The following is a 19138-nucleotide window of genomic DNA, read 5'->3' on the forward strand; positions in this document are numbered from 1 at the left end:
AACAAAATGAATCGGTGATGAATCACCATAAAACGTATGGTGCACCTGTCTCTTTCTATCTCTGTCAGACAGACAGGGCGACATCCTCTAAGTATCAGTGCTTTGCTCAGTAGCTGTGGAGACTGGCTTTACTCAAACATGACCTCTTTCTTTCAGTCCTGTCTCCAAACACTGTCACCTAACTGTTTTCTATTGGTAGGACACAGTGGCACAGGACACCATCCCATAAATCCCACAGACTCTCATGGACACACACATATATATGTGAGCCAGAGAAGATGCTATGTCTAGGAGAGATAGTCTGTCACAGTCTGGCCAGTCCAGAGACAGAGGTGCTATTTCATCCAGACCAAAATAAAAAGCAGCAGCTACCTTATCACAGGGTAGCAGGAGCTAAAGCTCTGATGGGTTTACCTAGACAGGATATGACCTCATACCTCACATCAAAAACTGGAATCACCGAATAACCAAACTGCAAATTCCTTATGAACCCCTAGACTTATTTCCTTATATGTATTTGTTGATTTGATGGGATGGGGTAGAAAAATTTGACCAGAAGATGTGAGGAAGCAATCACAATGTGTCTTAAAATACTGCAGTCATTTCAGTTCCAAGTAAATATTTCTGGGAAATCATTTGGAGACCATCAATCACACCTAGAAGGCACTGCGATTTTTCGACACCTTGAATATCTGCAACACATAAAATCCAAATCCAAAAGTAGCAAGCACGGTTATCAAAACACTGTACTGATGAGAATAACTTCTCATTGCCAGTGGCAATGTGAGAGTATACAGTGTTACTGGGCATGTTCATGTGTTGCACAGTGAGCGAGAATCATGCCCTTGACACATGTAAAGAAACACAGTTACACCAGACCCCGCTGTCCACACATTATCATAGCCTGCATAATTCCCACCCAAGAGACACGGGCTGTATTACTCAGAGAGAACTCACTGACGAGGGGAGTGGAGCTGGAGAGAAGTAAGGACAGAGTGGGAGAGAGAGGAGAAAGGGGAGGACAGAAGAGAAAGAAGCAGCCAGAAGAGGGGGAATAAAAGGGGAGGGGGAGGAATACAAGAGGGAGAGAGAGTGTGTGTGTGTGTGCGTGTGGGGAGAGAGGAGGAGGGTGCAGCAAGTGAGATAGAGAGGGAGACAGAGAGCGATTTCAAACGCCTTTATGATAATACCGTGACAAAACGCTCATCTCAGTAGGGGGCCGTGTGGCAGCCACAGTCCTATTTACTGAGAGCCCTGTCCTCCCTCTCACCCGGCGCCAGTAATTTACCATATGAGCCCTGCCCCACTGAGTACCGTACTCCCCCTCTGCATGAACACACATACACACACGCCAACACACCCACACCTGTTGATCATATATAATCTCTCAGAGTGCTTTAATATCCCCTGGAATCCAAATCGTTAGATACGGTATGGACAGGCGCATGGACAGACAGACAAACAGGAAATAAACAAACGTTTAAAGGGAGTTAAAGGGAGGAGAATGCAAACGGAACATTCTTGTTTGTGGAGCACTCAGAGCTGAGCGGATGTCTGATATGAATAGTTTACATAGAAAGCCTGAGGAGAAAAACAGCCTGCGTTGTGGGCTACTATTAATGCTGCTTCTGTTTCTACTGTTACTGCTGCTAATGTTTCTGTAGCTAATGCTATTGTTACTGCACATACTGTCACTGCTGATGCTGTAACTGCTACTGCTGTTACAGACAGTATTACTGCTACTGCTGTTACAGACGGTACTCCTACTGCTGTTACAGCCAGTATTACTGCTACTGCTGTTACAACAAGTACTGCTACTGCTGTTACAGCCAGTATTAATGCTACTGCTGTTACAGCCAGTAGTACTGCTACTGCTGTTACAGCCAGTATTACTGCTGTTACAGCCAGTATTACTGCTACTGCTGTTACAGCAGGTACTGCTACTGCTGTTACAGCTAGTATTACTGCTACTGCTGTTACAGCAGGTACTGCTACTTCTGTTACAGCCAGTATTACTGCTGTTACAGCCAGTATTACTGCTACTGCTGTTACAGCCAGTATTACTGCTGTTACAGCCAGTATTACTGCTACTGCTGTTACAGCAGGTACTGCTACTGCTGTTACAGCCAGTATTACTGCTGTTTAATTTAATCTTTAATTTAAAAAAAGAGCAGGATAAATAAACATTAAGTTCTACTGGGTGATACAATGTGGAAGGAGAGACTACGCTTAGGGAGTGTAAAGGGGAGAGAGGGAAGGCAAAATGAAAACAGGGAAGTAGGAGGTGATGGTGTTCACAGGAGCGAGGCACCAGGTGAGAGGGAGGGAGAGAGAGAGAGAGAGAGAGAGAGAGAGAGAGAGAGAGAGAGAGAGAGAGAGAGAGAGAGTAGGTCTTTGTTGGCTCAGGGTGCTCAACATCTGTGCGCATTGAACATGTTCAAAAACAGAACTGTACACAAAGCAACCCTTACAATCGAGTAATAAAGACCCATGTGTGTTTACGTGTGTGTGTGCGTGTGCGCGCGTCACTGTTTGTGTGTGTTCTACTGCACTTGGTGTGACTCGCCACAGACCTTGAGAAGTTCTTTGGGGAAATCCTTTCCATCGTTCAGCCCTTCCAGGTTGGTGAAGAACTGAAGGCAGGACATCTTCTTCCCGATGTTCTACAGGCAAAGACCAAAACTCAATTAAATCTTTCAAATATACTCAAAGAAACCGCTCATGAATCTCCAAGTGTATGTGAGTGCTGCCAAGACCAAAGGGGCAAACATTTTTGCCACATAGGTTTCTCCTTGGGTAAAAAAAAAACACAAATTGTTTGGGTTGAACTCAGTAATTGACTGGTATTACCAACCTGTTTGCATGTTAGCAAGTACAAACCTATGACCACATGTCAATCTACCAATTGCTGTCAACCTGTGGGCACACCCCTGGGTTACGTCACTGCCGTGAATATCACGTGTTACCTACGATACCATGAGACCTGGGTGTACATATCCAGCCTGCCATACTTTGTGTACTCACATGCCCATGCAAGTCTGTGTTGAGCAGCATCAACGCACAAGTCAGAGTGTGCACGCTGTCTGGAGGAGAGAACAAACACAGGGACACCTAGTGAATGGAGAGTGAATGAGTGCCTCACAGTGGCCAGTATTAAAACAGCTTCTTTGGAGAGCATTTTAGGAAATCTTCAGACACGGGCACACAAACGCTCCTGCGGCCGCCCACAGGGCTAAAACAGGGCAGTCGGGTTCTATTTAGTGATTCCGTCACAATGCACACAGTCCATTCTGTTCTAGCGTACCTTCAGATGGTATTGCGTTGGGGTTGCATTGAAGGTATCTGCTTGAGAAATGGGACAGGACTCGCTCTCTCTCCTGTGTCTCTCCCATGAGGGCAAACTCCTTTAAGAAAGCTCTGACGCCAGAAAACACACAGAAGCTTAGTGGGAGAATACAGTATTCATAGTGTGGACTAGATCTATGTCCTAATGTACATATTTAGGTAACCTACCTGAGGGCCTGGTCAATAGTTAGTCCTGTGAAGTTGAAGTAACGGAGATACTCCTCTGCTACCATTTTGCTGAATTCATTACTGTAGAAACAAGCAAACATCCGAATAATTGAAATAAGGATTTAGCTCAACACTGGTGGGATGACACTCATTTGGTTAGGATTTGGTTAAGAAAACATACACAGAAACATAAGAACACACACACACACACACACACACAAATAGAAGGTATCCAAAGGTTGTGGGCTCAAATTTGTGTCTGCTCACTTCTTGCTGAGGTGTCTAGCCACGTCAGACTTCCTGAAGCCGTCCAGGTTGTAGAGGCGTTTGGCGAGGCGTTTGGCCGCCTGCAGGTCGGCCTTGTTCCCATTGGTCAGGGTCTCTGAACTGGCTTGGGCCAGGCGCTCTCCGACATCCTGCTGGGGGAAGGGGTCTGGGGCCCGGTGGCCCGGCTTCTCCCTGGGCACAGGACCAGGAGACACGGACCACTCAGTAACAGCATGGCACGGATCCCCTTCAGTTCACTTCACTTTTGTATTCAGGATTATTTTTTGTATTCATTGTATTGTATATTTTTGTATGATTTTGGCATACCTTGCACAAGTGAGATGTTTCTCAGTGGGATACCATGCATGGATGAAAGCTAACCAACTAAGTATTCATTGAATGAAACATTTAGCAGGTATAACGTATTGTATATATATATATAAAACATACTTTTAATGTGACTAAAGTACCAGGTTTTGTAGGTCACAGAGAACAGTACATCAAGTACATCTGTGCTGTTGAACAAGCGGAACAAGAGTTCTTGTTAGTGCTAATGTGGTCAGTAACATGTGAGCTAGCAGGTGCTACTACCCCATTTACTATAGTACTAGTTACTACAGATCCCCCATCATTCGTGTACTTCCTTACAACCACTTCATATAAAACATCGTATATATGCTACACATAGTCAATAAAAATAGACGCCCCGTTTAACCTATCAGGTGTCACCAAGTTTGAACATGACCCCTGATAAGAGTCTCTTTATTTATTGACTGGCTAAATAACATGAACAGGGTGTGTATGTGTGTACGTACGTGTGACTAGACACAAATAGACCGTTATAAATAAAATCTCAGAACAGTAAAAGGTTGGCGGAACAGACTGCCACTTTCTGGACGGTGTATTCTTAATGGATTATCAATTTGTTGCATTTCAGGAAAGTATGAGACACGTTTGGTGATTGGTAGATCATGTTACGTACAGTGATATAGGTCCAAATGTTTGCAATGGACAGTTCTCAGGAGTAATCAAATGTATATTCTGAGAACCAGTCAATAAAAACAAAGATCTAAGGTCACTTCAATTTCAGATTAGAAGGCAGATAAAAATCACATAATCACTTTCATTCAAAACACACAAGTCATGACCGCACTGTATGCCAGACTCAGCCACATAAGTTTAAGTTTGTTGCCCTACCGAGTTAGCAGCATGGTCCCTTAGTTAAATGTCCCCTTGCCTTGAGCCACTCAGTCCCTTGATCATAGTGACACATGCCTCCTGTCACACCTCCACAGTAAAATAAGCAACGTACTGTGTCTCAAGGCTTCCGAACACCCCTATCAGTCAGAGATATTTGGTTCATTCCTCTGGCCCTCTAAAGGCATTCCTTACTAACAGGATAGTCCACCACAAAAGAGGTGGGGGAGGAGATCAGGAGGATGGAGGGGGGGGGTTTGTTTATTCTTAAAACAATGGGTTTATGATCCTCCCCACAGAAAGAGAGAAAAAAGACGCTTGGGCTTCTTTTTCCAGGGTGCGGCAGGCTAATGTTCTTTTAGCTGCTCTAGAAAGGAGCATTAAACAGCGTCCACAAAGGGAGAAAAGCCACAATATGGAAACTAGGCCAGAGGCTTACAAATGCCCCAATGCACTATGAAATAAATGGTTTTATATTTATAAGGTGTAATGATTCACTGTTTTATGAACGACGTTACGTTTTCGAAACGAGTTGCCTTGCGAGGTTGCTCCGTCTACTTTCTTGCCAAAGACTGACTCACATGGGAAGAGTCAAAAAAGGAACACCCACTGGCTCAGTCGATGACCACTTCTTGAAGATAGCCTAAATAAGCTACACACTGGATCACATCGTTTCACTTGGTGTACGCTCTATGCAAAGTCACTCCCATGGGAAAGAGATTCAGTGAGACTGATTAGAGCTTGTGGTCAGTAAACGGAACTCAGAACCTGAGGTAAGAAAGTAGACACCAATCCCTTTGTTTGACCTATCCTCTTTTTCCCAGCACATTCCTCAGTCACGAAAGACGATCTCACTCCACACTGTGCCTACAAAGGCCTTAAAGGAAAATATTTTGTGTTGGAGTTTGTGGTCACTTCCAATCCGGAACATTCTATGAAGCGTCCAACTATCCCTATGGGATCATTAAGACTTTCTAGTTTCTTTGTGGTTGAGGATTGCTGTGAGTTTCAGTTTCAGGGGTGAATTATTTAATGAAGTGTTGCTTTAACTTGGAAGAACAACTCCTTCTGACACAAAACAAAATGATTCAAACCCTTTCACATCCAAAAGCTTTCAAGCAAAAATATGACCCTGATCGTGAATCCCATTTGCAGAGCATACCAGAATGATAAGACTGTTTATTTACAAAACCAGACATACTGCTAACTCATTCTGCTGATTCAGTAGTGTCTTATCAGGGATTCTCAAGTTACCAGAAATGCTTTAGACCAAACATCTGCCCATGAATTATTCTGCAAAGCTTCTTGTAAGCTTTTCGTTTCACTGTACAAATCTCAACGTCTCGACAAAAAAACTGCAATAGAGATGCAGTTTCTTGCTTAGGCCAAGCGTGCAGGCTGATCTCATTAGACTTTGTTCTATCAGGTAAACTGTCAGTAAACGAGGCTGACGCCAGGAGCTAAGGTACTGGACACGCATTTATCACACCCTATTAATAACCACACTAGGTGCCACAAACAGCTTATCACTTCACTATTTACTGTCTGTCTCTCTCTCTTCCTCTCTGTCCATGTGCTGTGAGTAAATCAACGAAATGCACACGAGGTCTTCCGTCACTTAATAGTGTGTAAGGCCATTTAACGACTGTTAACAATCAGCGGGTCAACAGAGGCAGACTAGTAATGGGTAATAAGGACCATCCTGTCCGTCACAACACCTCATGATGTTCTACCAACACAATTCGTCCGAATGAACGACAAAGTAACCATCATGAGGAAAGCTGTCTTTGTCTGCCCTGTGTTTGGGTCCAGCCAGGCAAGGGAACACAGGCCAGCACGCAGGCACACGGACAGAGAGACAGACAGACTGCAGGAGAGACAGAGCCAGGCCAGTGACTGATATACTCACCGGTAGACAGCTGGGTATGGGGGGGCATACAGGTATCTGTCCTCCAAAGCTCCGCCCCCCCAGCATAGCAAATAGTGAGCCATGTTGTGCCTGCGAGTCCCACCCCTTCACACCCAGCCTCGGCACTCGGCAGTGAGGTAAGCCTGCCAATCAACCGTCTGTCCCAGAGCCCACATGGATTCTGCCATCCAATAGGCCGCCAGAAATTGAACCGTTTTCAGGCTGGTACAATCCTCATGCTGCATTTCACAACATGATAGTCGTGATATCTTCTTCTGTGTGTCTGGAACTTCTCTCACTGACTCACCCCTAATCTTGTGGTTTTACCCTGTTGATCCTCTCCTCTACACTCTGTGTGCCTCTCTCCAAGCTCTCTCTTCATTCCTCCCCCTCTCTTTCCGTCTGCATTCCCCCCTCCCTCCCTCCCTCTCCAAGCCGGTGTTCCCAGCTTGTGGTAATAACTTGACCAGATCCCTGTTGAACTCTCTCCGCTCTGATCCAAGCGCTTGGTCTGCCTTTCCCCTCACCCTCCGAATGCTCGGCACTCCAAATGATTCTCCTTTTCACTCTCTTTCTCATCGACTTTCTCTTGTTCTCGCTCTCTCTCCTCTGGCAGTGTGTCTGTCTGTGTTTATGCCTCTCTCTGTCCCTCTCTCTTTCACTCTCTCTCTCGCTCTCCCTGTGCGGATCAGCTGGGCTATTTTCCGCCTCTGGAGAAGGTATGCATTTCCTCTCTCTGGCCTGAGCCTCCCCCTCATTCCCTCTCTTTTCCTTTCTTTGTCTAGCCTTACCTAGATTCTTTATTCCACTGACTCCTTCTTTCTACGTTTCGTACAATTTTTTTTTTTTTTTTACAATTTCTGTTTATATTGACATTTTATTGAACATATTATCCTCTCTGTTCCTGTCTATGTATTCGATTTAGACAACACTAACGGAAGTGAAGGACAATGTCCAGCATGACATCATTAATCAAAATATAGTTTCTACATGGAAAATTTGTATTTGTTCTATGAGGGACAAAACTTTTATTTGAGCCATTTATAAATCCTGTTGTACCATCTGCCAAACATAAGAACCCCACCCCCGCACACAGACCCTCCACTCCCCCAACAACTGCTCGGCACAGCACAATGAGTCTCAGTGTGCAGATCAGCAAACTGATGTGAGCTGATTACTTACTGAAAGTCAACTATTTTACAAAAGCAAATCCTTGAAATGGTCAGCTCTGGACTGGAGTCAACCGACCTAACCTAAAGTTGAGGATTTGTGGTTTCGTATACAAAACCGAGTCCCATGTTCTGTGAGCCCTGCCAGTCTAGATACGTATCCTCACGGTAACTCGGCTGTCAAAAGCAGTGGGCGACCTCACACTCAACTCAGCCCATTCAACTTTTTTTCTATTTTAAACCCTGAAATCACACGGTCCAGGAAGTTAATCTCAAGTTGCCAAGGTAACCAAGTATGGTTGGCTGAGCTCCAGATCTGATTGGCCGTCTGGCAGGAAAGGAGAGAGAAAGGGAGCCAGGTGGCACAGCAAAAGAGGTTTTACTCAACAGTTTGTCCTGTTAGTGAAACCAGTGACTTATCGCTGACGCAGTGAATGGATCTACATAGTATGCTTTTACACTCTGTGTCAACACAAATAGACACTCCCTGATTGGCCCAGTCAACCCCCAAGCATGACAAAGCTCCAAGATATTCTGGAATGTACAGATTTACTAACTCCATCAGAAGCAGGATTTGATTTGTTATTTGGAGCCAAGTGTTTGACATATGTCTGTTTTCTTGCCACTAACACGATTCATGATTCCAGTTTAAAATTCACAGTCTGTCAGCCCTAAACCTGGATCTATAACCACAACCATACCCCACCAATAATGGCAAACTTCTGTCAAAACAGCATGAATAATTTTGTTTTATGTTTCTTTAGCTCCATCTTGTGGTGGAAATGTATTTCTGAAAAGGATCGTTCACAAGTCTATTCTCCTATACCCACAAGATTATTTCAACAATTCACACAAATAGCATTGCTATGGGAAACAAACCATCAAAATCAGATTTTGAACCAAAACCCGGCCATCTTATTTACAGTACACATTCTATTAACATGAACATGTCTAAATCAAATCAATCATCCAGGTGTGATTATGAATGTTGTCGTGTACCAGAGAAAGTTTCAGCACAACCAAAACAAATCATTTTGTGGTTTTAATGTTCCACACCCACCTGAGCGAGGGGGCAGAGTTTGCCTTGCGCCAGCCATCCCGATTATTCGCCCGACGCCAATCTCTGTCTGCCCTCACCTTCCGTCCAGGGGTGAAGCTGCCCAGTGAGGGGCTGCTGGACCCCTCCCCTGAGGAGACCAGGGAGGGCTCTGAGCGGGAGTTCTCCGACGCGCCAGGGGAGTCAGGCTTGGCGAGGGGGGCGAAGCTCAGCTCAATGATGGCTCTGGCACTCTCACAGATCTGGCTCTGGATCTCTGGGGTGAGAGTGGGGAGGTCGAAGGTGAAGACAGGCAGGCCACTGGAGGCTAGGAGCTCAACACTGTCCAGGCTGCTGTAGGAGGTGCCTTTGGCCCGGTGAGACTCGATGATACTCTCAAAATGGCGGCTAAAGGAATCCAGTTGGTCGGCAGAGATCCTGCGAGGGCTTGTCAGTGCCACGGGGGACTTGAGGGCTTCTGCTACATTGTTCAGGGGACTGCAGGGACAAACAAAAGTATTCGATAAAAACTACATTATCGATAATATACTATAAAACTGTTGATATCCCGATTGTACTTCAGTGTGTGCATTTCAAAATACCCTTACCCAAGATTGAAAGGGATAACAGTTTACCTGTCACATACTTATTCACAAAGCTATGGTCCATGTGTAAGGTGTCTGAAGCCTTTGTCTCACCCCTTGAGTAGTCGACTGTACACCTGGTCCTCCTCCTGGGAAGCGTGCTGCCTCTTCTTGTCCCCTTGCATCCTCACACTGGCCCAGCTCACCACCCCCTCCTCCTCCAGGTCCTCTTCCTCCCCGTCTGTGTGGGGGTACAAGGCCCCCTCCATGGGGCTGGCGCTGGACGCCGAGGTGCCTAGGACGCTCCGGTTACTGCCGAACGCAGAGTCCACCTCCAACTCTTCCCCTGCCTCAGCCTCAGCAGCTGCCTCAGCCTCAGCAGCTGCCTCAGCCTCAGCCTGCTCCTCAGCTAGCATCACTTCATCCAGGTCGGTCTCTCTGTAGCAGCGTAGAGGCACAGCATCCAGGTCCGTCTCCGAGTACTTGACGGTTCCCCGGATGATGCCAGTCTTGGGCAATGTGCCGACCGTGATGGCTGGAGGTGGTGTTATTAGCTCCACCTCCACCTGCTGTACCTCATGAAAGGATAACTTCTTACTGTCGTCGTTCTGCCCCTGCCAGACTTTGGTGGGCTTCGGGGGGACAGAGGAGGGAGGAGTTGGTGTGGGAGATGCGCAGGATGTGCCACAGGGGGGCGCTGTTGAGGATTCTGGGACGTCTGAAGCGAGAGGAGGCATATTTAAATAAACTAGCAACTTCAACAACTGCCAATTCATTGACGTCCTTCATTCCCACAGAAACATAAGTATAACAAAATTAGTTAAAATTGCAAGTCATTTTGTAAAAGTCATTTTTGTGATGAACAAAGTCTTTAAAAGAATGACACTTTTAAGAAAACCGAAGAAATTGATAATTAACACAGCTAATTGACATCAATCCCTCTTTTTTGGTCTTCTTAGCAAAAACTATGGGTCAAAGTGGGGGTCTATGAAGCTATTAAGTGTCAGCCGTATAAAGGTAAACAAAGTCAATGTTTGTGAGTTGTTAGTAAGCAGAGGACGAGTGCAGTCTGAGTGTATCAGAGTTGAAAAGGTCTCAGCCTGTGGGTGGCCTTCAAGGCACAGGTAATTGGATTACACAAGCCTTGTGAAGCTAGCAGCCTGATAAGGACAAGTGGATGACGAAAGCGTCTGAATTGGAGAACAGCAAAGCAGAGTGGATTGGAGCTTAGTCCGGACGAGGCAGCCAACCTTTAACTTCATGGCCGTCCTCTGAAGAGGTTCCAAACAAAAACTCCCACTTGGCCCGAGCCATCTTCTGGGAGCGGTACAATGGGTCCAGAGCGGAGGAACCGCTGTCAGACTACAACAAATCCAGAAAGGAATGTGTGAGAACACAGCTTACGGTCTCTCTATCACACAATGGAAAAAGTTTGAAAACACCCTAATGGAATTGCTTTCTAACTTTTTGCAATCGTGGTGACCTACAGTACACAGTACATCCAGCTCACCTGCATCCCAGAGCCGGTGTCTACAGTGTCTCCAGTGTCTCCAGTGTTGTTGCTCTTCTGGCTGGACTGGCTGGAGTTCTCCGGGGAGATACAGTCTCTCTCAGGCTGACTGCTGTCTCCCAGACTACCAGTCACCCCGCTGGAGCTCTGGGAAGACCCCAACGTCCCACCGTTGTCCTGCGGCTCCCCCCTGGGCTCCCCCCTGGGCTCCCTCCCTCCATGCACCCTGTAGATGCTCCCCAGATGCCCCTTCGCAGGCCCCCCTCCTCCATCATCCTTCTTAAGGCAGTCCTCTTTGGTCTGCGGACACAATCTTTCCTTCTCCGTATGGGACTCGTCCCGTTCCACGATCGACTCATCCTCCATCCACTGCTGATGCTTGGAGGTCCAGATGGCAGCCGCCTCCGTGCTGGGACCCGTTAGCGACCACCGGACAGGTTCAGGGTTGTGCGGCCCCCCTCTGTCGGAGCGTGCGTCATACTGTCTCCTCTCCGGCCCTGGGGATCCCTTCTCACCCATGAACTGAGGGGGGAGGTGGCGGTGCAAGGTAGGACTGCCCTTACCCTGCAGAATGCCTCCCTGTAGTCGAGGGTCCGGGATGGGGGAGTGGGAAGCCACCACTCGGTGGAGCCTGGCTGGCGAGGCTGGAGACAAGGTACATTTTGGGGATAATAGAGGAGAGACCTGTCCTGGTCTAGAGTGGGAGCCAGTTCTCAGAGAGTCCCTGTCGGACCAGTTGCATTCCTGGGTGGTAGTTTCCCCAGGGCGGTCGGGGAAGCCCTGCCCATGGAGGGAGGCATAAGGCTGGGACTCCGGGGTGAGAAAACAACCTGATCTGGAGCTCTCCGACCTGGCAGACTCAGGCTGAGAGGGGGTAGGTGAGGGAGATCTTCTAGCCCCCATTACAACGGAAAGCTTTGTGGCTTCCTCTGCTAACTTCCGAGCCATTTCAGGACTAGTTGCTAAGGAAACTATTTTTCGTCCACAAGTTGGACTTGTGGAACCTGACTGTTTATGACTAACCTTGGGGGAGGACAGTGGGCTATCGTTAGCTTTGTGGCTGGTTCTCATGTTATTAGAGGTTTGACAAGTGCCATCATTAGCAATGTGGTTCATCTTCAGAGGACTGGCAGCATGACTAGAGTTATCGTTAGCATTGTGGCTGGTTCTTGGGGTCCTATAGGCTCGATGTAGGCCATCATTTGAACTGCAGCTAGACCTCTGGGGACTGGTGGTGGGTAGGGAGTTATTGTTCCCATTGTGGATAGTCCTCTGGCTGCTAGTGTCATGGTAGCTGGTAATCATCGTAGCTGGTATCTCATGCTGGATATCTGTGGGGCGACCTGCGGGTAAAGGCGGGCGGAACTTGGTGGACAGGCGGGGGCTCTCATTCCCTAGCCACGTCTTCTGGTTCTGGAGCCCGTGGGAGCGGACACTGGAGGTAGGAGACATGCTGTGGTAGGAGTGTCTGGAGTGAATAGGCAGTTGGTCTGAGGCTGGACTCTTGGGGAAGCCGTTCAGGGCGTTCGTGGAGCATTTACTCCTGTCTTGGTCCAGGGGGTGAGGATTAGAGGGTAGCGTTCTGGAACCATGGGGAAGAGTGGGTGACCCATCCCAGGACTGGCATCTGGGTGACAGGTAGTACCGTGGTAGACTGGGGCTGCGGTCTGGACTCCGGTCTTGGCTGTAGGCCGCCAGTCTGCGCTTCAGTTCTGGAGAGCCAAATTCTGCCACAGCCCTCTGTGTGGCCTCGCGGCCTACAGATTCCAAGGTGGTCCTCCGGAGGCAAGGGGAGTCCCTGGGGGACCTCCCGGAGGTCTGGCAGGAGAGTTTGGGACTGGAGCTACCTGAGGGGGGCCACCTGTCCGAGCACACCGGGTCACTGAGCCTTTTGCGGAGGTGGACAGGCAGTGGGGTCTCCTCCATGGTTCTGTAAAAGGGGTTTTCAGGCTGGCTTTGGCACACAGAACCATGAGGGTTATCCACATTCTTAATACTGGCTTTCTCTATGTAGCTGAAGGTCACCGTCGATCGCTTCCCTTTGTCGCTCCCCATCCCGGAAGTGTCGCAGGACCTTCGCCCACTCGTGGGGGTGGAGGGGGCCGTAATCCTCCCCGCGGAGGCAGGGGAGTGGGGCACCCTCCCCCTGAAGTTCTCGATGTCTGTGGAACGCGCCCGGACCAAAGTTCCATGCCTATTGCGCCCCTGCTGGAGGGTCTGGAGCAGTTGATCTATCCGGTCGTAGGGCAGGCTCTGTCTGTGGTGCAGGGCGGGAGGCCCTGTGTCGTCGGTAGGGTGAAGGTGGAAACTGACAGAGTGCCTTGAGGAGGACTTGGAGCTGGGGAGGCTCTGGCAGCTGCCCCCATCTCTCTGCGGCCCCCCCAGGGACACGCTCGGGCTGGCGGCAGGGGTGGGGGTGGGCCTGCTGGACGTCCGCTGAGACTGAGGAAGAACATCCGGGCCCTGGAGCATCAGGGGGTCCGAGCTCTCCGTGTTCCCTAGCTCCTTGCCTTCCTCCTCAGGGACAGATCGTACTTCCACATACAGGTGGAGGATTTTCCCGGACTGAGACATGTTCCTCACAGTTGTCCCAGTTCAGTCCCCCGAATGATCAGCACTAGTAATTGTCCGCTTTTTGCGTTTTTTCTAGGAGATGTCTTAGCCTCTCTGTCCCACAAAGCCACGAGACGGCTTTTTCTGGTGAGAGTTACAGAGCTGGTCGCTCCCTTCTCCATAGTGTATTGCTCATCTTCCCTCCAATCTGTTTGAAGAGAAGAGAGAAATATACATCAGCCAAGTACGAAAACGTAACTGCAACTTTGTAACTGCAACTTTGTAACTGCAACTTTGTAACTGCAACTTTGTAACTGCAACTTTGTAACTGCAACAAAATCTATTATTTCTCAGTTCATGAGCTTGTTTGTATGTGTTCATTCTAAATAAAGGCCACAGATCTCCTTACCTAATCATCACAGAGTAGGTGCTGGCACAGAATAATGCACCGTGTTAGTACACTGCAGTCAACCACCGACACACACACACACACACAAACATACCAACGCTTGCACAAACACAACACATCAACTGTACACACACGCCGTCGAGAGCACCGCCCGAGAATGCTGACTGTGGATGACTTGATATGATTGACGACAATATTGGCAAGTCAAAGGACCCAGGCAGCGACCTATTGCTCTCTGTGCAGGGTTAACTGAACCAGCTATTTATTTTTATTGAGCTTGCAGTAACGGCCAAGTAACAGTAAGAATTTCCTGTAATTGTCTTAGACTTTTACACAATTGCTATGGCTCATATTAAAATTCTGAAATGACAACCATCTCTTTTCTTGAAGAGTGGTAATAAAGTTTAGAATTAGTAGCACTTTGTCACCTTGCTCTTGCAGTAAGTCACTATTATAGGAATGGTCCTAATCTCTGATGTCAGTACATGAATGTTTTTCAAAATGCCAGGGAATAAGTGGGCCAACAAGCATATTGTAGACTTTGATGTGTGCTTTTGAATCCTGATATTAATAGAACAAATTAAAAAGTTGTCACTTTAGGCCTTACCGGCTCTGTTAATGAAATTACCTGTATCTATTTGAATCTGAACAGTTCTCCTAACACTCTAAACGTCATATTGTATGACACCTTCTGGCACACAGTACAACGGCCAAACCAATAGGCACAGTAGCTTGCCCTGATTCTGAACAACCTTGAGCCAGAAAAATGACACTGTCTTCATTTGTAATTCAGCACAGATTCTACTCTATCTGAAATAGAAAATGAAATATCAAGGTCACAACATATTGTAAGTAAGTACTGGTACAATAGGCAAGGCATGAAAAAAGAGAGACCATACAACACAAACTACCAAAGACGCATTCTCACAAAAACATGCTGACAGCCATGCACTGAAAGGGTGCCTCTGGACAAGTGTCTGTCTTTGCCTCTGATAGTGAACTGGTTGTGATTGATTGCAGCTATAAGACTCTCTTCCTAATAGCATTCCTAGATCACATTCATCCTTATCCTTATCTAAAGTCTGTTATCACAGTACAGTTTACCATAAATAACTACATGCATCCATGAAACTAAAACACATACTAGGTACTGTAGGGCCTTTCCTGCTCCAAGATTCAATTTAGTCAAATGAAGACAGTTTTGATTTGACCACAAAACACAAAATGGCAATGAGGATAAACATGACCACGCAGCATTGATGCAACATTATCTGTCAACACCAAGGTAACCGCGACAGGCTGAAATAGACACCTTTTGTGTAACTGAATATCCGGTTTGTGTTCCCATCCACCTGTGTGAACCATACTCAGTGAACTTTTGTCTGGCTCCTTTTTTTGTTATATTGTTTGACTGTATTATTGACCTAATATCTAGTTCTATTCCTGAACAATTTGCTATTTGACTATTAGTGTTGATGTAAGTATATTGCTGTGCCTATTACTAAGGTCAGAACCATGCTAACATCATTCAGTACTAAAAGAGCCAGACTTGAACCACAGCCTACACTATAGGCTACTGTGCATAAATAGTTTAGTTGTCCCAGTAGAAAACTTTCATCCATGGAGCAACAACCAGAAGCTACAGTCAGATATTTTTTTGTGCTAAATATTCTCATAGCTTCTTACATCCTTTTACATTCTGAACAGTTCTTGGAAACAATTTTACTCAAATATATGATTAGGCTGAATCTCTGGGAACATTTGTCTGGATGTGTTTTTATTCTGAATAATGCATTCAAAAAACTCCATAATCAACTGGCTTCAAAATTACAATTTCTCGAACTTCATTTACCCTCCTTTCAGTGAGGGGTCGACAGACAACAGCATAGCATAAAAAACAACAAATAGTAGAAACCTGTCACATGTAGAAACGGACAGGGCCACATGTCGTAGAAGGTGACAGAACCGATTAGTTCAGCCTACTGAACATGGAGGATGTCTGTACGTGGTGGCCTTCTGCCTCTCACTGAAACATGGATACACGCGCTGTTTACACACTCAAAATGGAGCACCCCCACACAGGCTGATAAGCAGTGCACGTAGGCCTACTTTTCCTGTACTCTTGCTAATAGGATTCCCCCCACCCCCTCCACCTCTCCTCCTCTACCCACGGACACGCAGTCCCACTTCGACATCACTCGCCCTTACCTCTGTATTCTCACCTCCTCCTCACTTTGCTAACAGCGTACCCCTGTGTGTCAGCCACTCTTGCTTGCTCCATCGTTCTCTTCCTCACTCCCCCCTTCCACTCGCCTCTCCACCCATCCACCCTAACAGACTCACAGTTGCTGTCCACCGTGCGGGTAAGTCCACTCTGGCTTTACACCTCCCACACCACTGAGCTGTCCTCCTCCTCCTCCTCTCCCCCCTGCTCCTCCTCCTTTCCTGGGCAGACAAGTCACATGGAGGTCCGTCGATCACCTCCTGTCAATTATGTTGCTATGCCACGCCCCCCCAAGAACACTATCAGCCAATCGGATCACCTGTTTCAGAGTGTTTTCTTTTCTGCTGTACCAATAAGTAGCCTATTTAGCCCTAACAGATGGTGAAGGATAGCGCAGCTTACAATGCCCGGGGAGCTAGCAAGGTCAAAGCAGACAGGAGGCGGTACCCCTTCTTTGATTCAGGGGAAGAGGGAGACAAGGGCTAATTTGAGTTGCACAGGAGATGGGGGGGGGGGTCCTAATGAAGAAAAACAAAGAGGATCAAATCTGGCGAATCACCTTCACACACTCTCACCTCAAGCTGTCTGTATAGTCTAAATCGTTGTACTAATCCGACTGGTACTTTCTAAGGATGATCTCTCTGAGTTGATAACATGTAAGGCATGTGTATCCCCCATGCTTTAATGTGGACGTATTGATATCTTCCGACTTCAACGTGTTGTCTCTTGGCTCCGAGTCCATGGAGCTGCCATATGGAAGCGACAGATTAAGAAACAGCCAACCCCCCTGTTGTGGTGTCTTGCCCAAGAACCCCATCACTCAGCTGGCAACCCAGACACCAGCCCTGGCTTTCTATTTTCCTGACTTGGCTGCGTTTGTTATTGGGTTTTCACAGCTTCCCCAGTCAATATGGCCTTGGCTGGTGTCCGATGCTTCTAGAGAAAAAGGGAGGGACTTGCCTCCGTTTCCTCTTCTGGTTCCAGATACAAAAATACCAAACAGCCACAACTGAATGAATAGAGCTCTTTACGCATGGTGTTCTATGGACTTAATCTGTATGTCAATCTGGAGACGTCTTTCTGGCTCAGAACAGTTTACAAACCACACAGGGATGTCTGTCCCACTTATTATTTATAGAATATAATGAAGGCAAATACTATCAGATTCTTACCCGAAACCAGCAAAGCATGTTTGAGGCAGTGACTCAATCAACATCTCACTTCTTATAATAGTCCGCAGACAGCCAACTGGTATCACATCCACTACTGGTCATGCTGACTCAGCGGTGATTTCATTAGGAGACAGTTTAACCGTTAATTCATCATATCCCAAAATGAACCACATCACCTAGGCTGTTTGAAATGGTCGTCAGGTCAATGCTACCCCTCCACCCCCGAAAGACAGATCGATGGCTCTTATGCCAAACCAAGTGCCTTAAACAGTCAGATCAATTTGGACTGGTGGGTGGAGCTACGGAGGGGCGGGGTGCATTACCTCTGTTATTGGAGCAAACTATTCTGGAAGTGCCTGCTGTAGTGGACATCGGCAAAGGGGATGTCTAAGTGTAATATCCAGGTAAGGTCAAATTCAAAGCGATATCTAGGTGTCGTTAGGTGTCATATCTAGGTGTCATAACTACAGGTTATGGGATACACAATAGCAAAGAGGCACCTACAATATCCATTTCTAACTATAACAGATGTGTGGATGCCCCCAGTCCTGAGACTGTCATGAGCTCATATGGGCATGCCCCACTACCCATATCTGCCTAGCAGCATCTGCATGAATCATTACGGTCGACTAATGAGGGGTGGAAGGAGATGATGGAGCTATTGAGACAGTGGAGAGAAAAGGGTATTCATTATGACACACGACTTCGTGCTGTATGTTAGACAGTGAGAACGAGTAGGCCTGTTGTCTGACTATGGAAGCGAGTGAGTGAGTGGTTAAGAGAGAGCACGCCAAAATGACCACCTTCTCCTCAAAGTGATCAAGTATTTTACTTTTGCGAAAACTGAAAGACACGTTTTGAATGTAACTGGTGTAGTTAACTTGTTGCTAGCAGGTTTGTTAAATAACTACAACTTTTATTATGTCATCAACACAATCACACAAAGACGTTTAAGTTAGACATCAAACAATGTGGAGATGCAGTTTGTAGCTACCATAACCAACAATGGTCGTGTGACACAGGCGCAAAATTATGAATGCACATGTTTTTAAATGAGACGCTGCACATAAAAACATCAACTCGAGAATCCTTTTTGTGGGAAAAATATTGGTGTCGAGTTCATTCATGACAGGCAGAATAGTCAGCGACATCAGCGAGCTTACTGCAGTCCACCAGGAAAGAATCAAACACTTACCCTTTCTCAAGGATACATGAAATGCTATCCATAAGATTCATCGGAATCTCAGGTGGCTGTTGAGGAGCCGTGTTCACAGCCATCTCTGGTTTCCGCATAGATGTTGACGTAGTATGGCCAGGATTGAAAGGGAGCTTTCCATTCATGGCAGGTCCTGAAACCGACAGCTTTTCTCTCATATTCACTCTCCGCTCCGGACGAAGGACTCACCTCATGCACTTTTTTCTTGCATTCAACAGAGCGAGCATATTGCAAATACGAAGCTTATTCTCTTCCTCTGTGAGGGGAGTTATACACTGAAACAGCGTTTCATATTTTAAATGCATTACTGTTGGTCAACATAATTGGCACCAAATCTGAAGGATATTCGTCAAATAATGTACGATGTAGGCTATGTAAT

General features: G+C 46.8%; 1 protein-coding gene across 5 annotated transcripts in view; it reads right to left on the bottom strand.

The window, feature by feature from the left end:
- psda (pleckstrin and Sec7 domain containing a) overlaps positions 1-19097 on the bottom strand; it is a 28166-nt gene extending 9069 nt beyond the window's left edge. The window contains exons 1-10 of one of the 5 annotated variants that reach the window (XM_062463597.1): positions 18739-19097; positions 11186-13946; positions 10926-11037; positions 9790-10393; positions 9116-9589; positions 3781-3972; positions 3514-3594; positions 3305-3417; positions 3025-3083; positions 2574-2663 (exon numbers count right to left, since the gene is read on the bottom strand). In XM_062463597.1, the coding sequence (XP_062319581.1) occupies positions 2574-2663; positions 3025-3083; positions 3305-3417; positions 3514-3594; positions 3781-3972; positions 9116-9589; positions 9790-10393; positions 10926-11037; positions 11186-13759 (4299 nt within the window). In that variant the 5' untranslated portion in view covers positions 13760-13946; positions 18739-19097. The other 4 variants (XM_062463599.1, XM_062463598.1, XM_062463600.1 and 1 more) reach the window with 4 other exon arrangements.
- Positions 19098-19138: the final 41 nt, after the last annotated feature.

The sequence above is a fragment of the Osmerus eperlanus genome, chromosome 6 (genome assembly GCF_963692335.1).
Source record: "Osmerus eperlanus chromosome 6, fOsmEpe2.1, whole genome shotgun sequence".
Classification (NCBI taxonomy): Eukaryota; Metazoa; Chordata; class Actinopteri; order Osmeriformes; family Osmeridae; genus Osmerus; species Osmerus eperlanus.